This window comes from Myotis nattereri (genome assembly GCF_964212035.1).
Source record: "Myotis nattereri genome assembly, chromosome: 5".
Taxonomy (NCBI): domain Eukaryota; kingdom Metazoa; phylum Chordata; class Mammalia; order Chiroptera; family Vespertilionidae; genus Myotis; species Myotis nattereri.
Window position 1 is genome coordinate 56,793,747 of NC_138080.1, and position 20,570 is coordinate 56,814,316.

The 20,570-nt window shown below is 41.7% G+C and overlaps 1 protein-coding gene across 1 annotated transcript in view; it reads right to left on the reverse strand.

Moving 5' to 3' along the window:
• The window catches only part of ARHGAP10 (Rho GTPase activating protein 10), a 260,742-nt gene that overhangs the window by 14,882 nt on the left and 225,290 nt on the right, over positions 1-20,570 (reverse strand). The window contains exon 20 of the mRNA XM_081092259.1: positions 5,977-6,124. Within this exon, the coding sequence (XP_080948385.1) occupies positions 5,977-6,124 (148 nt within the window). The remainder of the gene's footprint in view (positions 1-5,976; positions 6,125-20,570) is intronic.

The window sequence follows — 20,570 nt, forward strand, 5'->3', positions numbered from 1 at the left end:
AACAATCTTCCCATTAAGCAACCAATTTCAATCCCAACAGTAAAACAAGTCACTGTGAGAGACATCCAACTCCACCTCTGTCCCTTACAAGTCCTGTGGCTCAGGGCAACTTCCCTACCCTTCTCTGAGCCTCTGTTTCCCTCTCCAAAAATGAAGGTATGTCTATGGGGATTAAAATAAAATGTCATTTATAGAGCAGGTAAAACAGAGTCTGTTGACCACCAATAATTAAAGTTCCATGGTTTCTGAGAAACACAAGAGGGCAACCTATCGAACCAAGCCATCTCTGCAGCCACTGACCACCAGCACTGCTGAAGCAAAATTTCTCCCGCTGTAGGCCCCAGCCCTGCCACAGAAAGTCCAAAAAGAGCTAACTTCTGTGTAGAATTTACAAAGCTACTGTAGGCTCACAGCAAGGTGCTACACTTCTCCTGCTCTTTGGCCCGATTCCTTCTTACATTGGGCTATCTTAGACTTTAAACTTTCTGAAGCCACCCAGGGACCTTACTGCTCACTTAGATATGGGAGAAGGAACTGGCTTCCACGTCATTCTTCACAGCACCCAGCACCCGAGAACACACCCTTCCAATGCAGGCACGAGCTCTACCAGAGATCTCAATGTACCCCACCTTCTGTAACCAGGGGCCAGTCTGCAGGTGAGTAGAGCAAAGGTGCTAACCTTACTAGGATGGGTCCTCCCTATTGGCCAAAAAAATGCTAGGACAGGGCAGTTCATTCCTTTAGGTTAACGATCACCCTTGCCTGATCTCTTTTTAAATCTGCATAGCTTTCATCCCCTTGTTACAAAAGCAACATAGGTTCATTTTAGTCAAATTAGTAATAAAGCAGATGTACAAAAAAAAAATTAAAAGTTTTAAAATATAAACTCCCTATTTGTTCTTCAAACAATAATCATAATAAAAGAGGTAAAAATATAGGCCACCAACTTACAGGGTGAACTGACTGCCCCTGGCAAAAGGGTTGGAGCAGCAAAGTGGAGGAGGGATGGGCTGAGACACCCTCCCTGAAGTGGGGGAGGGGAGGGAAAAGGGAAAGAAACAAAAACAAGGTGAACACAACGTTTGCCTATCACTGCTGCCACCTTAAAATTTCTATCTGTGAGGCAGATTTCACAGATATGTTAAAAAAATATTTAAGATGATTTTTTTCTGAACTTTAAACAAATCATTCATGGCTTGTAGAATACTAAGCCACAAATCAAGTGTAAGGGGCACTTTGATATTTCCCGGGAAAATCCATCCACTTCCTAAAAAGCAATCGTGGAAGCAACATCAAGTGATGGGAAATGCCAAGTCACTGTCTATGGGAAAGCTCTGTGTTTGCCCAGCCTAAAGGAAGCAGGTTATTTCCTGCACACACAGTCCAGGGGTGACAGGTACCGGCTGTCAAGGAGGATGGGATTTTAAGCAACTAACATCAAGTCTGGGTGGACAGACATCTCTGCCTCGAAGCAGATCAGGGCACCCCCGGGAGAGATGCGTCAGGAATACCTGGACATTCCGGATAAACTAGGCCAAGCCTCTCATCCAGGGAGAGAGGAGTCCTCCACCCTCCTGGCCTCCCAGAGCACCCACATCTCCAGCAACTAAGAGCTTCCCAAGATGCTGCCATCCAAGCATGGGAGCTGCCTGCAGAAAAGGCGGTCTTGCTTCTCTTGGGAACTCTGTGGAGGCAGCTGAAAGCAATGCCGGAAGTTACTTAAAGGAGATTTGCTTCTGTGGCAGGGAACTTAACAGGATTACTTGTCAAGGACCTGCCCCTTCACTTACAATGGAAGAAAACCTGTTCAGAGGGAACTACTTCATTGGGGGAAAAATGACCTGGGAACATTTGAAATACCTTGACCTATGATGTAATGTCCTCCAAGGAGACTGAGCCAGCGATTCTTCACTGGCCATGAAGTCACCTATCACCTCGCTGAGTGTACAGGTAAGTAATAGCTCCAGATTGATTGACTGCAATGAATAACACCCGCAAGTCATAACCATCAGCAGAACCCAAGAAATCCAATTCTGCTGCACTGTCTTCTACCTGTCAGAGGCCACAGCTGTGTTTATACACAGCCTATACCTCAGCTTCTCGGCTGCTGTAGGTTTCCTCTGCCAACTGGCTCTCCGGTGGCTGGGGTCACGGTGTTTCTGTGCAACAGAGCTACCGGGTCCCAGGTGTGATCACAAACATTTTGGACTCCACTTTTCATGACCTGAGATAAGGCAAGTGTACATTTTGGAACAGAGCATCACACCAGGCAGCCCAGGCACTGCCTCCTTTTTAAGCCCTGAGCAGGGTTTTAATGCCCCCACAGCAACATTGGGTTTATTAAAAGGGATCTTAATCGGCATTTACTCAGATCCAACTATATTTCATATTGTACGGTGGTATGCAGAGATAATGGATTTAAAAAAGACCATTACACACTCAATGAAAACTAAATTTACAAAAGCTAAGGAAAACAAAGAAAAATGTTATAAAGAGAAAATGGTGAGATTAATACTGGGTAATTTCTAGAGGAGTTTTGATGTTTAGAAAAAAGGAATATGGATCAAAAACCAAACATAGTTGCCTAAGAGACATTCAGTGATATGCAGAAAGAAATGAGATTTCCAAAAGAAAAGTTTTATTCAATAATACATCATAATTAAGATGGGATATAAAATGTGTTTTGATAACTACATCAATATCACTAAAATGTTCAGAGTATAAGCCCCAGTTTCTATCACTAAGAACTTTACAATCTTTCTTGGCATGAGGGAAAGATTAGAGAGTGCTATGGACTGAATGTTTGTGTGCCCCCCGCCCCCCCCAAAAAAAAAAAACAAGACTTCTAGATTGAAACCTTACCCCCTACCGTGAGATGGTGAGGAGACAGGGCCTTTGGGGAGGTGATCAGGATTAGATGAGGTCATGAGAGTGGAACTCTCACGAGTGATATTAGTGTCCTTTAAGAGTCGTGCAGCCAGCAGTCTGTGGAAGAGGGCTCTCACCAGAACCTGGCAACCCACCCTCCACAGCTGCGGGAAATAAATTTCTGTTGTTTACAAGCCACTCAATCAAAGTATTTTTGCTATAGCAGCCAGAATTGACTAAAATAGATAGGCAGGCAGGCAGAATGAGATTTGATATAGATATACAGGTACACACACACACACACACACACACGTAACTATCAAATAACACTAAAAGGTAAATATTAACTCACACTAGAAGGAATATTTTCCTATTGTCAAGTATCGGGTGTAGACAGATAAAAGTAGTATTTAGAATCTTCCTGTAGACAAGAGGGCTAGAGAAAGCTTCCTGAAGGTGAAAACAAAATTAGACCCTGAAGATCGGTCAGATTTGTCTTGAGCAAAAAAGGAAGGGAGACTGCAGAGAGAATCAAAGTATGTGTGACGCACACAAGGGCCACTGGAGGAGTAAGTTAGAAATGCAGTTTCAGGCTCCCCCTCAAACCTAAGCATCACCCGGGGGTGGGGCCCAGCAGTGTGGGCTTAACAAGGCCTCAATGGGGTCCTGACATGAGCTCAAGTTCAAGTCACGCCCATAACTTCATGATAAATCTGGACCGCAATATGCTTTCAAGTAAATCCTTTAGGAAATATACAAACAGACTGGTGGTTGCCTGGGGGTGGGGGGGCTGGGTGAGAAAGGTGAAGGGATTGAGAAGTACAGATTGGTAGTTACACAACAGTCCCAGGGATGGAAAGTACAGCATAGGGAATACAGTCAATAACATTGTAATAACTCTGTATGGTGCCTGGTGGGTACTGGAAATATCAGGGGGATCACTACGTAAAATATATGATTGTTTAGCACTATGCTGTACACCTGGAACTATTATAAAATAATACTGACTTTCAACTGTAATTTAAATAGAGATAGACAAGAAACACTCTATAAATTTAAGAGAAATATGCGTCTATTCTATCTAATGCACAGAAAAATTCAAGTTCTTGATTCCAGACTTCCTTCAACTTCTATTTTCCGCTCTTCCTTTTTGGCCTCTGTGTTGGAGTGCTTTCCATGACATTTTAAAATTGGTGTGAATGGGAAGCTGGGGAATTCACTCCTCATTTGATTTATGACCAAAAATATCAAGCTCTTCATGTTTCAGGCATGGACATGCTGTGAATTGAGCACTGGCTTTACTGTGGCTCCTGTCCCTTTTCTACAGAATCACGATGGAAGAAGGATGCCTGACTAAACTGTACTCCACTGACTGTGGCAAACGCTCACTGAAAGGAATAATTAAGAGATCTGGTTTTTGCTTTAAACCCACACACGTGCAACGAATTCCACCTGGGAGTGCTCAGGATTACAGATTCCAGGTTCCTATGTACCCACTGTCACTGTTGCTAGGATTACTAAAGAGAAAAGAATATATTCATTAAGGAAAAATGACAGTAAAATGACAAGCAGGTTTGAGTAACATCTAATTTAAATCCACAACACACAGTCTTCAGCATGCATAGATGACGATTTTGGAGGGGATTTCATCTGGAGTCTGTGATTCCTACTTCGAGTTTCACTTTGCTTTTCGGTTAGATTTTTCAAAGTCTTCAGATGACCCCAAACTTGAGCATAACAAGTTTCTCCAGTCCCTTTTAATACATAATAAGTTCCTAATGATTTCACATGAATCCAGTAGTAACTATTAAAAGCCATGTAATGTGACGCACACTTTCCAATTCCATTTTAAGTCCCAAGAATGCCCGCCTAGGGTTGAATGACATCATTATCTATGGGTTATCTTAAGCAACCTTTATTATTTATTAATTTATTTTTTTTATCCTTACTCGAGGACATGTTCACTGATTCAAGAGAGAGACGGGGGTGGAGGATGGGGGTGAGAAAGAAACAATGATGTGAGAGAGAAACATCGAATGGCTGCCTCCCAACTGGGGACTGAACCTGAAACGTAGGTATGCGCCCTGACCAAGAATCCAACCAGAAACCTTCCGGTAAATGGGATGATGCTCCAATGAGCTGAGCCACCAGCCATGGCTAAAAGTTTTTTTTAGCTTTAAACACAGGATACCCAAATACTCTCAGTCTGAATTATAAAATGAATTTTGGGTGCAATTTGATTGAATACTCAAGTAAGGAATGGAATTATTAGTGGAGTTCTCTTTTTTATCTTTCTGAGCATTTGTTTGAAATTTGATGCTCTTTTGATGACCCTCCACGCCAGCAATCCTCATTCACTCCACAGCCTGGTAAGCACAAAAAGACAGACATTTATGTAGTCAAACCAGGTCCATGGAATTGTGTTTGTATTGGTGTTGGTTGTCCTAATATCCCTAAGCTGACCTGTACATGTTTGGCATGAAACCAAACTGAGAAGATAAAATCAAATATTCCATCCATCAAATGTCAATTATGCAGGGTACCATGAAGTAAATAGAGCAGAATGCTAGCTATAAAGCCCTCAAAAATCCACACAACTAAAATATCCTTCTACCAATAGCTTCAACAGTCTATCAATCACAATGCACGCATTCTCATATCTGCACAAGTTTGCATAACCAGTGGGAACGCATCCCGAGGAGGACAATAACAAAGCTCCTTAGTGCAACCCAAAACTGGCATGAGCTGAACTTGAAACAGACGGGAAACAGCACCCATCCACCCCTTCTATACCCACCCCTTCCATACCCACCCCTTCCATACCCACCCCTTCCATGCCCACCCCTTCCATGCCCACCCCTTCCATACCTGAAACACAGACACTGCTCAGGAAAGGCCTTTTGTAGGGACCTTTCTCCCTTTGGCAGCCCCGCTGACTAGAGAACAAAGGTTCTCAGATCTAACAGCTTCAGTACCCACTGGCCATGAAAGCTTCTAAACAAGTCGCACCAAAAGGTCAAAGAGGGAAAAAAGGGGGCCTATGTAATACTTTCAACAATAAAGATTATTTTAAAAAAAGTCACAGCAAAGAAGCACAGTGAAACTTACGCCGCGGATGCCCAGTCTCCGTCAGCGACAAGGTGGTTTTTGTCTGGTCCAGGAAGCCCCTGGACAGTGGCAGTCGTGGGAGATGGGGAGGAAAGTGAGTCCAGACTGCTGGTGGGGGTGTCCTCCTTCGAAGGGTTGGGGCTGTCACCTGTGCAGGAGAAAAATAAGGCATCAACTTTCAAACGAATACTCAGGGGGGGGAAAAAACAACTCCACAAATAATTATACCACAGCACCTGATTAGTCAATCAAATTATATCCAAAATTACATTTACAAAGCAGCTTGAGAGTGATGGGTGTCCTGACTTTAAAGATTTTGTTGTCTGCTTTTTCAATCAAAGATGCTTAAAATGCGTCATAGATCATACACAGTGAGGAGTGTTTTCCCCAGGAGAAAACACAATGATCAAAATCAGATCAAACGGAAGATGAAAGCCTCAGTAGCGGCCGCAATGACTTCCTAATCTCTGAGGAGCACTGTTATAAATTACAAGGGTAACCTCAGCGAGTCAGGCAGCACACTGGCCCTCCGAGGCCCAACCTCTCACTTCCTAGTCACCTGACAGTTCTTCTTAAATATATGTTTTTATTGATTTTTCAGAGTTAGGAAGGGAGAAAGAAGCATATGTGTGAGAGAGAAACAGCAATTAGCTGCCTCCAGTTTACACCCCAACCAGGAACCAAACCGGCAACGTGGGCACATACCCTGACCGGGAATTGAACCGGCAACCTTTTGGTGCACAGGTCATCTCTCAACTGAGCCACACTGGCCAGGGCACCTGATGGTTCTTTAAGTCATTGCCAGTCACCACGTAGCACTTAATAAATTAAAAGATTCTAAAGGGACCTTGTCTTCTGAGCTGGATTACAATTTAATAGCCCAACTTATTAAAATTCCAGACACAGAGAAATTCCATTTCCCTGTGAACATTAGGGAGGATGTGACACAAGAATCGAGCCCAAGCAGTTACTCCAGAAGATGACATCAAACCAAAACTAAAGAGCATTTCAAAAATGGGTTGCATGATTCATTCATTCACAGAGGACCATTTTATGGAATACGGTTAGCATCATTTGTACACATTATGGTAGAAAACACAGAAGATGGAAAAGAGAGGCCCCCCAAGAGCAGTGGTTTCCCTCAACTGGTCTTCTTGCTGTCACAGTATCCCAGCTACTACAGACACACCTGAACAGTACCCATCAGGGCTTGAAAACCCCTCAGCCAGACTGACACTCCCCTAAATATTAACTATTCCACTGCCTCGTAGAGGCAGCAATGTTCTATTAAGATGGCCCAGGTTTGGCATTTGTTTTATAGGTGATGGGTCTCAATAGCTGGCCAACAAAGTGCACCATGGAAGCAGGTAAGACATAAGGTGGAAGCCCACACCATCAGGCACAAAGAGCTTCTAGCCAATCAAACCTTACATTTCTCCTCAGCCCGAAATCCTCGAAACGGAGCATGCAGGAATGCCAGGAGCAGCAAGGAACTTGCTCTCAGAAAGCCATCTCAGACAGCTTTCACATCTACGAACAGGAAAGCACATGAGAAATGCTGGGCTCTGATGAAGCTAGATCCCAAGATGCTAATCTTGAAAATTGACTGTATGAAATCATTCTTATTTAACTCTGACCCAGCTTGCAACTAAGGCTAAGGGAGAGAACCTTAGAAATGGAAACCTAGAAAAGCTGAATTCAGGGAAGTAGATGATGAAGGGACATCGAGCTCATTTGCAGAAAAGAGCTGGACGGGCTTGAGCTATCCAGGCACCAGGGAAGAAGTAGCCTGCGTTTCCTAGTGGGCTGTATCCCGGAACAAAAAATAAATCAAAAGGAAGTCATAGTGGCCTATCATTGGGTTTAAACTTGGCCCTTCTGGGGCTGAATGACTCTAATTAGCTAAATGCATTTGTAGTGGGGGGCTTTAGAGCTGATGGTAAAAGATGGAAGGAGGGATTCTTTATGGGGAGTTATGGGAAGATACCTGGATGATCCTGTGAAGAAGGCTCTGGGAAGGAAGAGTTTTCTGAACCTTTTCTTTCATGAGTGTGCTGTCGGGGAAGGTGCAAGATGTGGTGGGGCATGAGATGACCTGATGTCTGTGATCCGGTCTTCTCCCTGGTCTGTGTCGCCCCATAAAGCCTCACTCTGTCCCCATTCACAAATGTGCAACATAGTCTATGGCATGATTCCTCATTCAGTGAAGTCACCTTTCTACGGCCCTTCACTACAAAAGTGTTTAGCTAATCAGAGTCATTCAGCCCCACATGGAGGGGCCAAGTTCAAGACAAAAGAACTGAAACCCAGTGTAGACACTATGACTTCCTTTTGACTTATTTTTGTCCTGGGACCCCCCCCCCTGCCCCCCCACAACACAGGCTACTTCTTCCCTTGTGCCTGAATAGCTCAAGTCCACCTCGCTCTTCTCTGCAAATGAGCCCACGAATAAGGGCCTTGACTGTCAGGCCGCTCCCCACTGTTCCTCATTCATCATGAGTAAGGGCTGTCTTCAAAATTAAGAACATTTCGAACAGAAGCCCAGCATGGGGCCTGAAGTAAACTCCTGAACATTTACCTGCACAACAGCTCCCACTTCAGGGCCTGACTAGAAGTAGCAAAATAGGTTCAGCTCTGAAGCAGACAGGATAACCTTCACATGAGTCAGACGCACACAGCTTGCTGGCTCCGGAGGCTGGATGCCAGCCCTCAGCTCTCTGGGCCCCATTCCCTGACTGCAGGGCATGACAGAGCAAAAGCAGCAAACAAGGGCCTGAGACCAGCTTACGCCCTGATTCACTCCCACAGGGAGAAACCTGTCAATGAGAAGCAACTGTGGGGAACTGGAAGGCCAGGGTCTAATATTACTTTCAAAAGACACCTGAACTGTGTTTACAACCAGATACCCCAGCTCATCCACATTGCCTCCAACCCTCTCCCCAAGCCAACTGACACAGCATAAATTGTCATTCAACATATTGCATCCCATCCTATTAGAATTTCTGTCTTCCTTCCTGCCATACAGTGGCGATCTGAACCCTCAGGTGAAAACAATACTGGTAGAAGGGAATATGTTTACACAAACTGATACCTCACCCTACTTTCCGTGGGCAACAAAGGGCACAAAATTCCTTTCGCCTTCACTATTCAGGAATAAGCTTATTTACCTGAGAATCGTGGAACTCAAGGGAACACCAACACCAAGCACATCAACAGTAAATACCCATGCGCATGTCTGAAACTTTAGTTCCCCAAAACCAAATCACTACTTTTTACCTTGTATGAAAAGAATACGATTTAAAAAACAAATTCTATGTTCAATGATTTCTGGAATGAAGGTTTTAACTGCTAGGAAACTAACGTGTACTTGAGAATTAAAGTCAGATACTTTCATCACTTTTCACATTTCACTTGAGTGTCACGCAACTTCTTAGGTGTTGCACTTTAACAGGCTTCTATGGACAGAGTAGTCACCTGTGAGCAGCAAAGTTGTTCCAAGTAAGTGAACACAAATGGTGCTGATCGGCTTTCCTTATGAACAGACTCCAAGGTAAGAAACTCACTAGCAGCAGAACTACCACTGTCTAGAAGAGAAAATAACCCTCATAACATCCAGCTTAATTCCCACCATCTCCACCAAGCGCCTGCACACCACCTTCCCTGCCTCTTCTCTCCTTTCTTACAACTGTAAGTAGAAATCAAGTTCGCATCTCACTGTCATCTAATAGTTTCCTGACCTGGTTTTAAATCCCCATTTCTATTATGCATTTTTTGAGGATGGAAACCATGTCTCAATCTTGGTAATCCTCGAAGAACACACTGCAGAACCAAACAAATCACAAGTCTTCAGAAAATAGCAACAGGGGACTCACGTTCACGCAAAATATCATGAACACAGAAAGCCAATGCCCGTAGAAATTAAGAAGTGAAAATTATCTACAAACCTCAAAGAAATGATACAAAATCTGCACCCAGCTGCCAATTATCATCCTCTCCCCGTTCAAGCCACACATGGAGCGGGCCTAAGCCATTAGTTGGACATCCCCCGAGGGGTCCTGGATTGTGAGAGGGTGCAGGCTGGGCTGAGGGACACCCCCCCTGCAAGTGCACAAATTTTTGTGTACCAGGCCTCTAGTATCAAATTTAAAAAAGAAAACCTGAAAGAGCAGATCACATAAAAAAAAACACACACACACCAAAAAAAACACCAGTCTGACATCAGAGTTCTTAATAGAATCAATGAATGCACAATGTTGAAATAATATATTTAACGTATCAAAAAAATTTGAACATAGAATTATATATTTAATCTCACATTCAGATGTGAGGCCATAAAAAAATTATTACACATAAAATACCCAAGTTTGCACACAAATAACTATATTGATAACACACAAAGAAAAGTAATATGAGATGTTCAACAAACTTGATAATGTCTATTGTTGTCTTTTTTTAAAACTCTAGGGCAAAAGAAAAGGTAAAAACACAACCAAAATTATCCAAAACCCAAATTCTGGAAAATATCAACATGATGGGGTGGACAGCCCAGAAAGAGATGACAGTGGAGAGAGAAATATAAATTATTTAATTTAAGAAATCAACAGATAAATGAGATTATAAATCCCCAAATAAGGGAAAATTTAGAAACAAAACAGAACATATGTCATTGGAAATAGCAGAATAACATTTGCTTTTTTGAAGAGAAAGCAGGAAAGAAAAAATCATGTATCAAAATTCATTAAATAAACATAAAATGACAGAAATCCAAACATAATAGTAATTGCAATATATATAAATGGATTTAACTCACCAATTAAAAAAGCAGTGACTCTCCAAATGTATATTTTAAATCCAACAATATGTTACTACAAGAAACATGCTTAAAACAAAACAAAGATAGAACAAAAAATAAAAGATAGAAATACCAGGCAAATGTGACCCAAAGAAAGACAATAATCTTAAATAATCTGCATGAGAGACAGAGTCATTTTATATTGATAAAAAGACAAGATGATCAAACAAGAAAGAAAGCACCTAAATGATACAGCCTCAAGGAACAAATAGAACTATGAGGAGAAACAGAAAATTCAACAATTGTAATTGGAAATTTTAACACACTCCTCTCCGATACTGCTATCAGCTAGGAAAAAAATACAAGGTCTCTGTAATCAAAAATACAAAGCTGATCCACTTTTCACACATACCATATACCTAACACATCGAATATTTATGAAGGAAGACTAAAGTCTTAAGGAATTCCAAAGAATAAATATCATGCATACCAGACAAAACATTCTCATGCCAAAATTGCAAGTATTTAAAACCTAAATACTTAGATGTTACATTTTCCATATGCTGATAAACTAAGTGTGGTTAATTAGAGAATCACAATAAAAATTAAGAAAAAATCTATAACTCAGGACAATAAAAACATTTCTATCAAAATTGTGAAGCACAGCAAAATAATACCAGAGAATTTTATAGCTTGAAAAGAAAACAGAAAGGGTTCATAATATTTTTATGCTGCATTTAAATAGGCAAAGTTCCTACATAATAATAATCAAATAAGAGTCACCATAACTGTTTAGGCACTGAAATTTAATTCAGTCAGGGTGAATTCTCAATAAAATTTACTAAAATATATTTGATGTCTTTTTTATTTTAGTTTATTTATTCAACAGGGATTACTTGAATACTATAAATAATTATACACAGGCTATTCCATAAAGTAAAAAGCTAATACTCATAGCTATTATTTTTACTAGAGCTGTGGTCGGCAAACCGCGGTTCGCGAGCCACACGCGGCTCTTTAGCCCCTTCAGTGTGGCTCTTCCACAAAATACCACGTGCGGGCGCGCACGTACAGTGCAATTGAAACTTCGTAGCCCATGTGCAGAAGTCAGTATTTTGTGGAAGAGCCACACTGCAGGGGCCAAAGAGCCACATGTGGCTCGTGAGCCTCGGTTTGCCGACCACTGTACGAGAGGCCCGATGCACGAACTTCTGCAAGGAGCTCGGCCCTTGCAGCCCCAGCTTCGTCCGAAGGTCGTCCAGAAGGTCATCCAGACGGTCGTTCTGCTGTTCGGTCTAATTAGCATATTAGCTCTTTATTATATAGGATTATCTGCTGATATGTAAGACTTTCTCCCAAATCACAGTGGACATTGATGAGAAAATGTGGTTTAATGTATAAAAACTCACCCTAAGTACAGAGTAATAAATCACAAAACTAAACATAATCTACTTTACTTTTGAGAGTAGCTTCAACTAAAATCAGGTGGGCTTTGCCCAGCTGGCATGGCTTAGTGGCTGAGCATTGACCTATGAACCAGGAGGTCATGGTTTGATTTCTAGTAACGGCACATGCCTGGGTTGTGGGTTCGACCCCCCAGTGTGGGACATGCAGGAGACAGCCGATTCTCTCTCATCACTGATGTTTCTATCTCTCTCTCCCTCTCCATTCCTCTCTGAAATCAATACAAATATATTAAATAAACAAATAAATAAGTCGATAGATAAATAAAATTTAAAAATCAGATGAGCTCTTGGCAGCAGGGGGTGTTCAGTGCTGCTCTAACTTCACCCCATGCCCCTCTCCTCTTGTGCCTGGACTCGTGCTCCTGTCATTCTGTGTTTTCCATCTTTTAAATGGGGCTGACCAATAATCAGCAAGGATGTCTTGCTTAGAGTAGCTCAACTTCTCCTTTGCCCAAATGGTGTGCCTGCTCTGATGATGCTCTCTCTACCGGAGGGAAGGATATCCTTAAAGACAAGCATTCTCTGGGTAAAAGTCGAAGTAGCATAGAGACTAACAGATCTGGGAACGAAGCGGAAAGAGGTTTAAAACTGGGAGAAAATTATGAAATGCTGCAGTAGGAGCAGTTTTATTTGTTTGTTTTGCTGGCTTATATAAGCCTATTCAAAACATAACCTCTGAACTAAGCAGGAAACATTCATGCTGCCCTAGTTTCCAGCACCATGTGGCAGATGTTATGACATCAATAAAATCTCCTTCAAACCATAGTGGTCTTTCCTCCAAATGTTGCCTAGGACATAGGGTGTACTAAAAAGGGGAGGGGTGTCTGGGATCAAGAACAACACTCCAAAATTCATGTCATAGATACTCTGACTTACTTTGCTATAATAAAGTCTGAGTGGCTATATTTTACCATGTCAAAACTGGTTCCTGATGCTGCACTGACAAGTGCAAATTAGAATGAGCCAACACTCATTTCTCCTCCCCTCACCTCAAAATGCTGTTGAACTTGACATTGTAAATAAAACTGAATGCTGAACAGCCAATGTGGAAGTGATCTGTAAAAATAAAGCTAACTCTATCTAGAAGCTAGTGAGAAGCTCCAGATATATGAAACAGTAGCAAGAAAACATGTCTCCACCCATTTCCTTTTTTTCTTGTTTTTTTGTTAATCCTTACCCGAGGATATTTTTCCATTGTTTTGTTTTTGTTTTTTTAGAGAGAGTGGAAGGGAGGAGGATAGACAGAGAGAGACACATTGATGTGAGGGAGACACATTGATTAGTTGCCTCCTGCACCCCCAACCAGAATCAAACCCAGGACCCTTTAGTCTGCAGGCCTGTGCTCTATCCACTGAGCAAACCAGCTAGGACTCTGCTGATTTTCATAAAGTCAACATGATAGATAGGATGGGACCAAAAATGGAATCTAAAGGCTGATGGAGATCAAAGGCTATAGCTATTCATTCTTCAATGATCAGTGCATGGGAAGAGTAGCATGCACGAAGTAAGGCTGTTCCCCGGAATATGGTTAATAAAGGTCAAATTGGGTTGCCTGAGTCATGAGAACTAAGACATCATAGAACTGTCAGACCAGATCAGAACAACTCATCTTTTAACAAGGAATTCCACTTTTACCAAGGACACCCAAGGACACTCTAGTTGTACATGGCCTCACCCTCCCAACCCAAGTCTGCCTGCTTTCCTATTACGGGTGAAACTGTTGTGGACAGGGAAACATCCAAGCGTTCCACCTCTGATAAAGGAGCTTGGCTTCCAGCGCAGCTTGCCACTCACTACTGCTCCAAAGGGAGGATCACAGTTGCGTCTGGTATGTTGTTTTGCATCTTGTCCTTGGCACAGGCATCCCATAATTATTGACTTACAGACAGGGGGGTGGCCAGATGCCAACTTTCCTGCAAGGCTGAGGAAAAGGGGGAATGGCCACACCCAAACCCCACAGAAGACAGCCTGTCTTGCCTAGCTGGATTATCTCGGAGGGCTGCATCCAAGTAGGCCGCTCCTTGGATACGGAAGAAAGGTGAACAGACTTGTTTCTTCACAGCCTACTCTCGTGCTTGGCTGGGCCAGAACCTCGTGGAGTTCATGACCTTCTCTGACTGAAGCTGTGATGTGCATGCAGAATGGCTGGTGCACAGCAGAGCAGCCTTTGAGCAGCAGGCCTGACAAAAGGCATGACCAGATCCAAAGCCCAAGAGAAACCCAACCAGCCAAAGAAAATCTAGCCCTCCCTCCACATCTCTCTATATGCAGTCGACTTGAACTCAAATGGCCAGGTAATGGCAATACTTGCTTTAAGAGGCACTATCACCCTGGCAGGTATGCTCAATGGTTAGGGCATCAGCCCACATACCGAAAGGTCCAGATTTTATTCCCTGTCAAGGGCACCTGGGTTTCAGGTTTGCTCCTCAACCCTGGTCGGGGCACCTGTGGGACACAACCAGTTGATATGGCTCTCTCACATCGATGTCTCGATCTCTCCATGTCTCCATCTCTCTCTCCCTCCCTCCCTCTCTCCCTGGCCCTTCCTCCCTCCATTCCACTCTCTCTGAAAAAGCAATGGAAAAAATATCCTCAGGTGAGGATTAACAAAAAAAGAAGAAGAGGAGGAGGAGAAGGAGGAGGAGGAGGAGGAGGAGGAGGAGGAGGAGGAGGAGGAGGCAGCACTATCCATGGTGGCATTAAACAGATGATGGTATTAAACAGGTAAGATCTATAGAAGAAAAAAAAAAAGTCCTAAGTAAGACAAAAATTAAAGTTGATATATTTTTAGGCCAAAAAACTATTCTTATCCTTCTCAAAACATAGCACAGAAGATTTACATCATAGTATATTGTACATTAGTTTCCCTTAAATGAAGAAGTATGCATGGAAGGGGAAGGGGGAAGGCGGGGGAGGTGGGGAGAGAAGAGAAGTTAGTTCCTTCCTTAAACTAATTAGAATAATAAAGATAGGTTAGGGAACTCAAAGTTTGACTTGAAAAGTGAGCTTTTGAATTGCTAATGTAATTGGGTACCTCTCTTTAAAGGGCAAACCCAGCACTACCACTCAAAGGGAATTCTTTACTTCCATAAGAACAGTAGGTGGTAAATGATGACTGTTAAAAAAACAAAACACAGTCTAGATTCTTTGATCAGAAAATCATCCCTAAGTTTTACATTAGGGAGAGGGGCAGGGGGTACGAGAAATTATCCTGCCAACTGCCCATTAAGGAAAGAAAGCTAATTGTGTTTCTCAGCAGTGGGAGGTGCATGAGAGACAGGTTATAATTGCCGAGTGGAAGGAAAGGTTCCTAAAGTCCCACTTAGCCCCATTCTCAGTTCCACTGCAAGTGAAAGCTATATCGTGCTGGGTGGGGGGCAAGATGTCCCAGTTCCTCTCATTCCATTTTGCCCTCCTCAAACAAGACAATCATCAGGAAACTAAGTAACAGGCAGATCCATGACAGGCAGTGGCTAGATGAGACTAATTGAATCAGATAATACAATTTCTCCAGCTGAAATCACAACTGAAAAGGGAAATCTGACTCTCCGTGGAACCTCTCACCTCAATCACAAAAGCACAAAAACAAAACTACATATAGATACGTATCCCCCTCCCGCCAAAATAAAACTGAGTGAGAGAAAAGGCAACTCCTGAACTAGAAATTAACATGTCTCATTAAGACATGAAAAGATGTAATGATTTGCCATAAAATGATACTGCAGATTTTTTTTCTATTGTCCAAAGGTTTAAAAAATTAAGCATAATGCTAGCCCCCAAAAGCTATTGCAGCGGTTCTCAACCTGTGGGTTGCGACCCCTTTGTGGGTCAAATGACCCTATCACAGGGGTCGCCTAAGACCATGGGAAAACACATATATAATCACATATTGTTTTGTGATTAATCACTATGCTTTAATAATGTTCAATTTGTAACAATGAAATTGGGGTTCACCACAACATGAGGAACTGTATTAAAGGGTCGCGGCATTAGGAAGGTTGAGTGAACCACTGAGCTATTGGATAGCTAAGATATGCCAAAAGTGTACTCTAGAAAGAGCTGAGGAGGGCATTAGCTGCATTATAATCACATGGCATAAAAACAGATTCTGTCAGAACCTCAGAGCAGCAGCTAACAGGCTTAGGTTACAACTCCAAGAACCACCTCTACTTCTTGGGAAGGTTGACTGAAGTCTGTAGCAATTCAATTACAAGATGAATAAGACAGGTTCGGTTGCAATGTCAACAGAAGTCAAAGCAAATTGCTCTCCTCTATAAAGCAGAGAGCATTTTTATATCGTAATCCCAGACCAGAGGCATTATTTACAGACTGAGACTTCTGCCCACATAAAGAAACAAAAGATATAACAACCATGTATTATTATGCTTAGGAAACAAAAAGTTAATCAGATACCATCTTCCATAAACTTCTGAGGGAAGCTGACACTGTGACAGCCCAGGAGATTTAGGACAAGTGCTGGGAACAGACTCCAGCCCAGGGAGACGATGAAGGCTACTGGACTCCTAGCCATTTACCTATCCTCCTCCCCACTATTCTTCTCACATAAAAATGTTAATTACTGCCCGGCCAGTGTGGCTCAGTGGCTGAACATTGACCTATGAACCAGGAGATCATGGATGATTCCTGGTCAGGGCACATGCCTGGGTTGCAGGCTCAATCCCCAGTGTGGGGTGTGCAAGAGGCAGTCGATCAATGATTCTCTCTCATCATTGATGTTTCTATCTCTCCCTCTCCCTTCCTCTCTGAAAGCAAGAAAAATACATTTTAAGAAAAGAATGCTAAATACTATCAATTCTCAGATTAAGACACTAGTGACCAATGAACCTATTTATTACACTGGACAGAAACCGAAAGACCCAGTTTCATTTTCTATGAAAGTGTATGTTTAAGCCCTCTGCTTCATACATCAGGCCCTCAGGAAAATAGAAGCTAAAATTCTGGAGGATTTACTACCTGGATGGTGTATAGCCATTAACACATTTGTTCTTGGCAAAAAAACACATAAAATTTTATTGCCCCAAACTCATGAGGCGTAGAGGAGAATTTGTCGAGATCATAAAAGACAGCAAGAAGTGACAGAGATTTAAATCCAGGTTAGTCTGAATCCAAACTTAACCACAAATAATTCTACCATTCAATAAAATCCTTCGCTGCCTAAGTACTTCCAGTGATAGAGGTTCCCCAAAATGCTAGGACAACGTGATTCTGAGAGAGCAGCCCAGGTAGAAGGCGAAAGACATACTGCTCAAACAGGAAATCGCTAAGCAGCAAGCGCTACCCTTTCTCAACGTGGCGTCAATAGAGTCTTTTCATGTCAACTCATGCAAGAGGGACTCCATACCCTTCTTACTAGGGCTCTGCTTTAATTCGTTCCACTTGGAATTGACCACGCTGAGATAACATCTTCTCCAAGATTTCTGCTCATCTTCCTGGCTACCAAAGAGAATGTTTCAAATCAGTCACTCTTGACAGCCTTTAAAAATTCTATTTCGTTCAGGATAAACAATACTTCGGTTGGTTTGAAAAGATGTTTCTTAGACAGCCTGGCTACCTCCTACGCCTTAAGAGTTTCAAAGAGGACTATAAAGAGAGTGACAGCTGCCTGCATTCAGAACTAGAAATTAAAATACAAGCTATTAGAAGTGAAGAAAAAAACCCACACTGCAGGGAGACAAGCTTTAAAGAATTTCTCTCTCTCCTATAAATCCCAGTTACCTGCCATGAACTTATTTTCACCACAGAAGCAGCTATGTACTTTATAAAGGCGTTAAATACACTTTCTCTTTCCCCCTCCAGAGAAAGGGGGAAATGTTCATCCCACGCAGAAGCAGAGTGAAGATTATACAGGAAGTCATATAACAAGTTGCCTTGTGCTTTGTCACTAACGTTGAGGGGCTGGTGTTCTGGAAGGTTCCTGGGGGAGGGCGGTGCAGGGGAGGTGGCTCCCATGATGTATGGGGGCACACCACAACTCAATTCCAGCCCTGAAATTTCTGAGTGCCTTTTCCAACCCATTGATCTCAGCATTGTAAAATCGAGTTAAGAAATAATCTGTCTACATATACTGTCACTGATTCAAACCTGGTCTTAGACATCATTTCACAACACAGTAATTCCATGTCAAGGAATCATAACATTGCAAGAGGTCTTAGCACTCAGAAAGTTATTACCCAGAGCCCACCTTTGAAGTGTCATGAAAAAAAAAAAAAAGGATAAGAATCAGAAGAAGATTACCAAGCTTAAAACAAAGATATGCTTGTGTCTGGGTACTTGGGTTGATTATAATTCTGTGTCAAGAGAATGAGATATGTCTAAAAGGAAACATCCATCACTATAGCATATGTCACTAAAAATCCATGTCGACAATGGTTTTAAAGTGGTTCTTCTCATACATAAGTGTCCTGGTAACATTTTGGGGAGGACAGGGTAGTTGCAATTCACTTACAAAAGCATGTTTTCAGGAAGGCAATTTCTAAAGATCTTGGGAACTGAGATTAGTGAGTACCCAGCCTGTTACCGTGGCCTTCCTGACTCCTACAGACAACATTTGTCCTGCTCTGGTTTTAGAGACTGATCCCTATCAGGACATGTTCCTCCTCGGGACAGACGGAGGATGATCATGCTTCACTGCACATCGACAGGTGCATTTTCACGTTTTTGCTTATAAGGCTCTGCATCCGCCGCTGCAGCGCTACAATAACACATGTTCAACAAAACGTGCCGCAGTTAGCACATCCGAGATTAGGGTGGGAAAGTGCCAACCCACCGGTACCCAAGTCAGACCCACTCTAAAATAGCTGAAATCCTGCCAGTTGAGTTGCAAGAGGAGTTTGGTTTTGATTCACTATAAATCATATTTTGACAATGCCTAAATAAATAAACTGCTCCATCATGTATTTAAAAAAGATGGGCACAGAGTACATAATTACCCAAGCAGATACAAATAAGAACAAGTCCTGTGACTGTCTAGCTCTGTTTAAAATTAAAGCTAGTATAAAAGAAGGGAGAGTTTAGTCAAAATTCAGATGGTAATATTCTCTTTCACTTCCAAAAACTTCTTTAAAAAAAAAAAAGTTTCTGCCTTGAATGAAAAAATAACAAAGAATAAATCTCATCGAGCTTCATGAGCTTTCCTCGTATTGGGGGCACTGCAATGAACACAAGTCTCTCTTTGCATAGAAGCAGTAAGGACAAATTTGGAGTGAACAAAGATACAACATACACTGAACATTTTCAGAGTTGCTTCACTACCAGCTCAAGAGAAAGAGAAACACAACAAGGTAACTTCAGAATGAAATGAAAGCAACCTTTGACTTTTCACCTTCTTTTTTAGCAGACAGAGGTCTACATCATATTATGATATTTCACGACTGACGTAGACAAATCAATTCAGCTTTGAAGTTTGTGAGATTATTCAATGCTACATAAAAATGAATACAGCTTCTACAAAATGATGAAAGACAAGAATTTCAGTAAATATTTAACAGCTGCTCTATGTAAAGAAATCTAGCTAGATACTATATCCTTTTAAGACCATAATAATCAACAAAGATCCATAGGCAAGTACCTAGAATTTTAAAGTCTTAATCATATATTACAAAGAAGAATAATGAGCACTGTATATGTGGTATGGCTAAATGTGTTAAAGCCAATTAAAGTCTTTATCAAAGTAAAGATACTAAGTATGGTCAATTAAACTGATCACCTCTCAATGGGGAGTGCAGTGGGGTTAAATATGAAATAATAAAAGTCATGTCTAAAGCAGAGTTTCTCTCCTACTTCACACCAGTTTGGATTCTCTGATTCCAGACTCATGCTAATAGGCTTGCTGAATCTTTGCAAATAATGACCTTTTGATCCTTCTGATGTTAAACTGAAACCAACTGAGTGTTGTCCAGGGTTGGCTATTTGGTACATCACAGTTCCACACCCTACCAAAGCAGAAGATGAAATAACACACCACAAACCACTTCTCTCAAAACCAAATCTGTGACCAAATCATAGTGCTGAGAAAATTCCCAGTTATCCACTCTAGGTTCCTGAATCTTGGCAGATAATCTACCAAAGTTTTAAATAAAAATTATTTGTTCTGGATTTTATTAAATTGAATTTACCTTATACTACAGTGAATAAATGTGGGGGGGGGGGGTCAGGGGGAAGGACATATTTGCATTTAATTTTCTACCAGACTGATATAAACTAAAACATTTGGAAAAATAATCAACCAAACTATATATGGAAAGTAATTCTACTACTATCAATTTTTAAAAATACAATAAAAGATTAAACTTTTTGAAACCTTCAAGTAGAGTTGA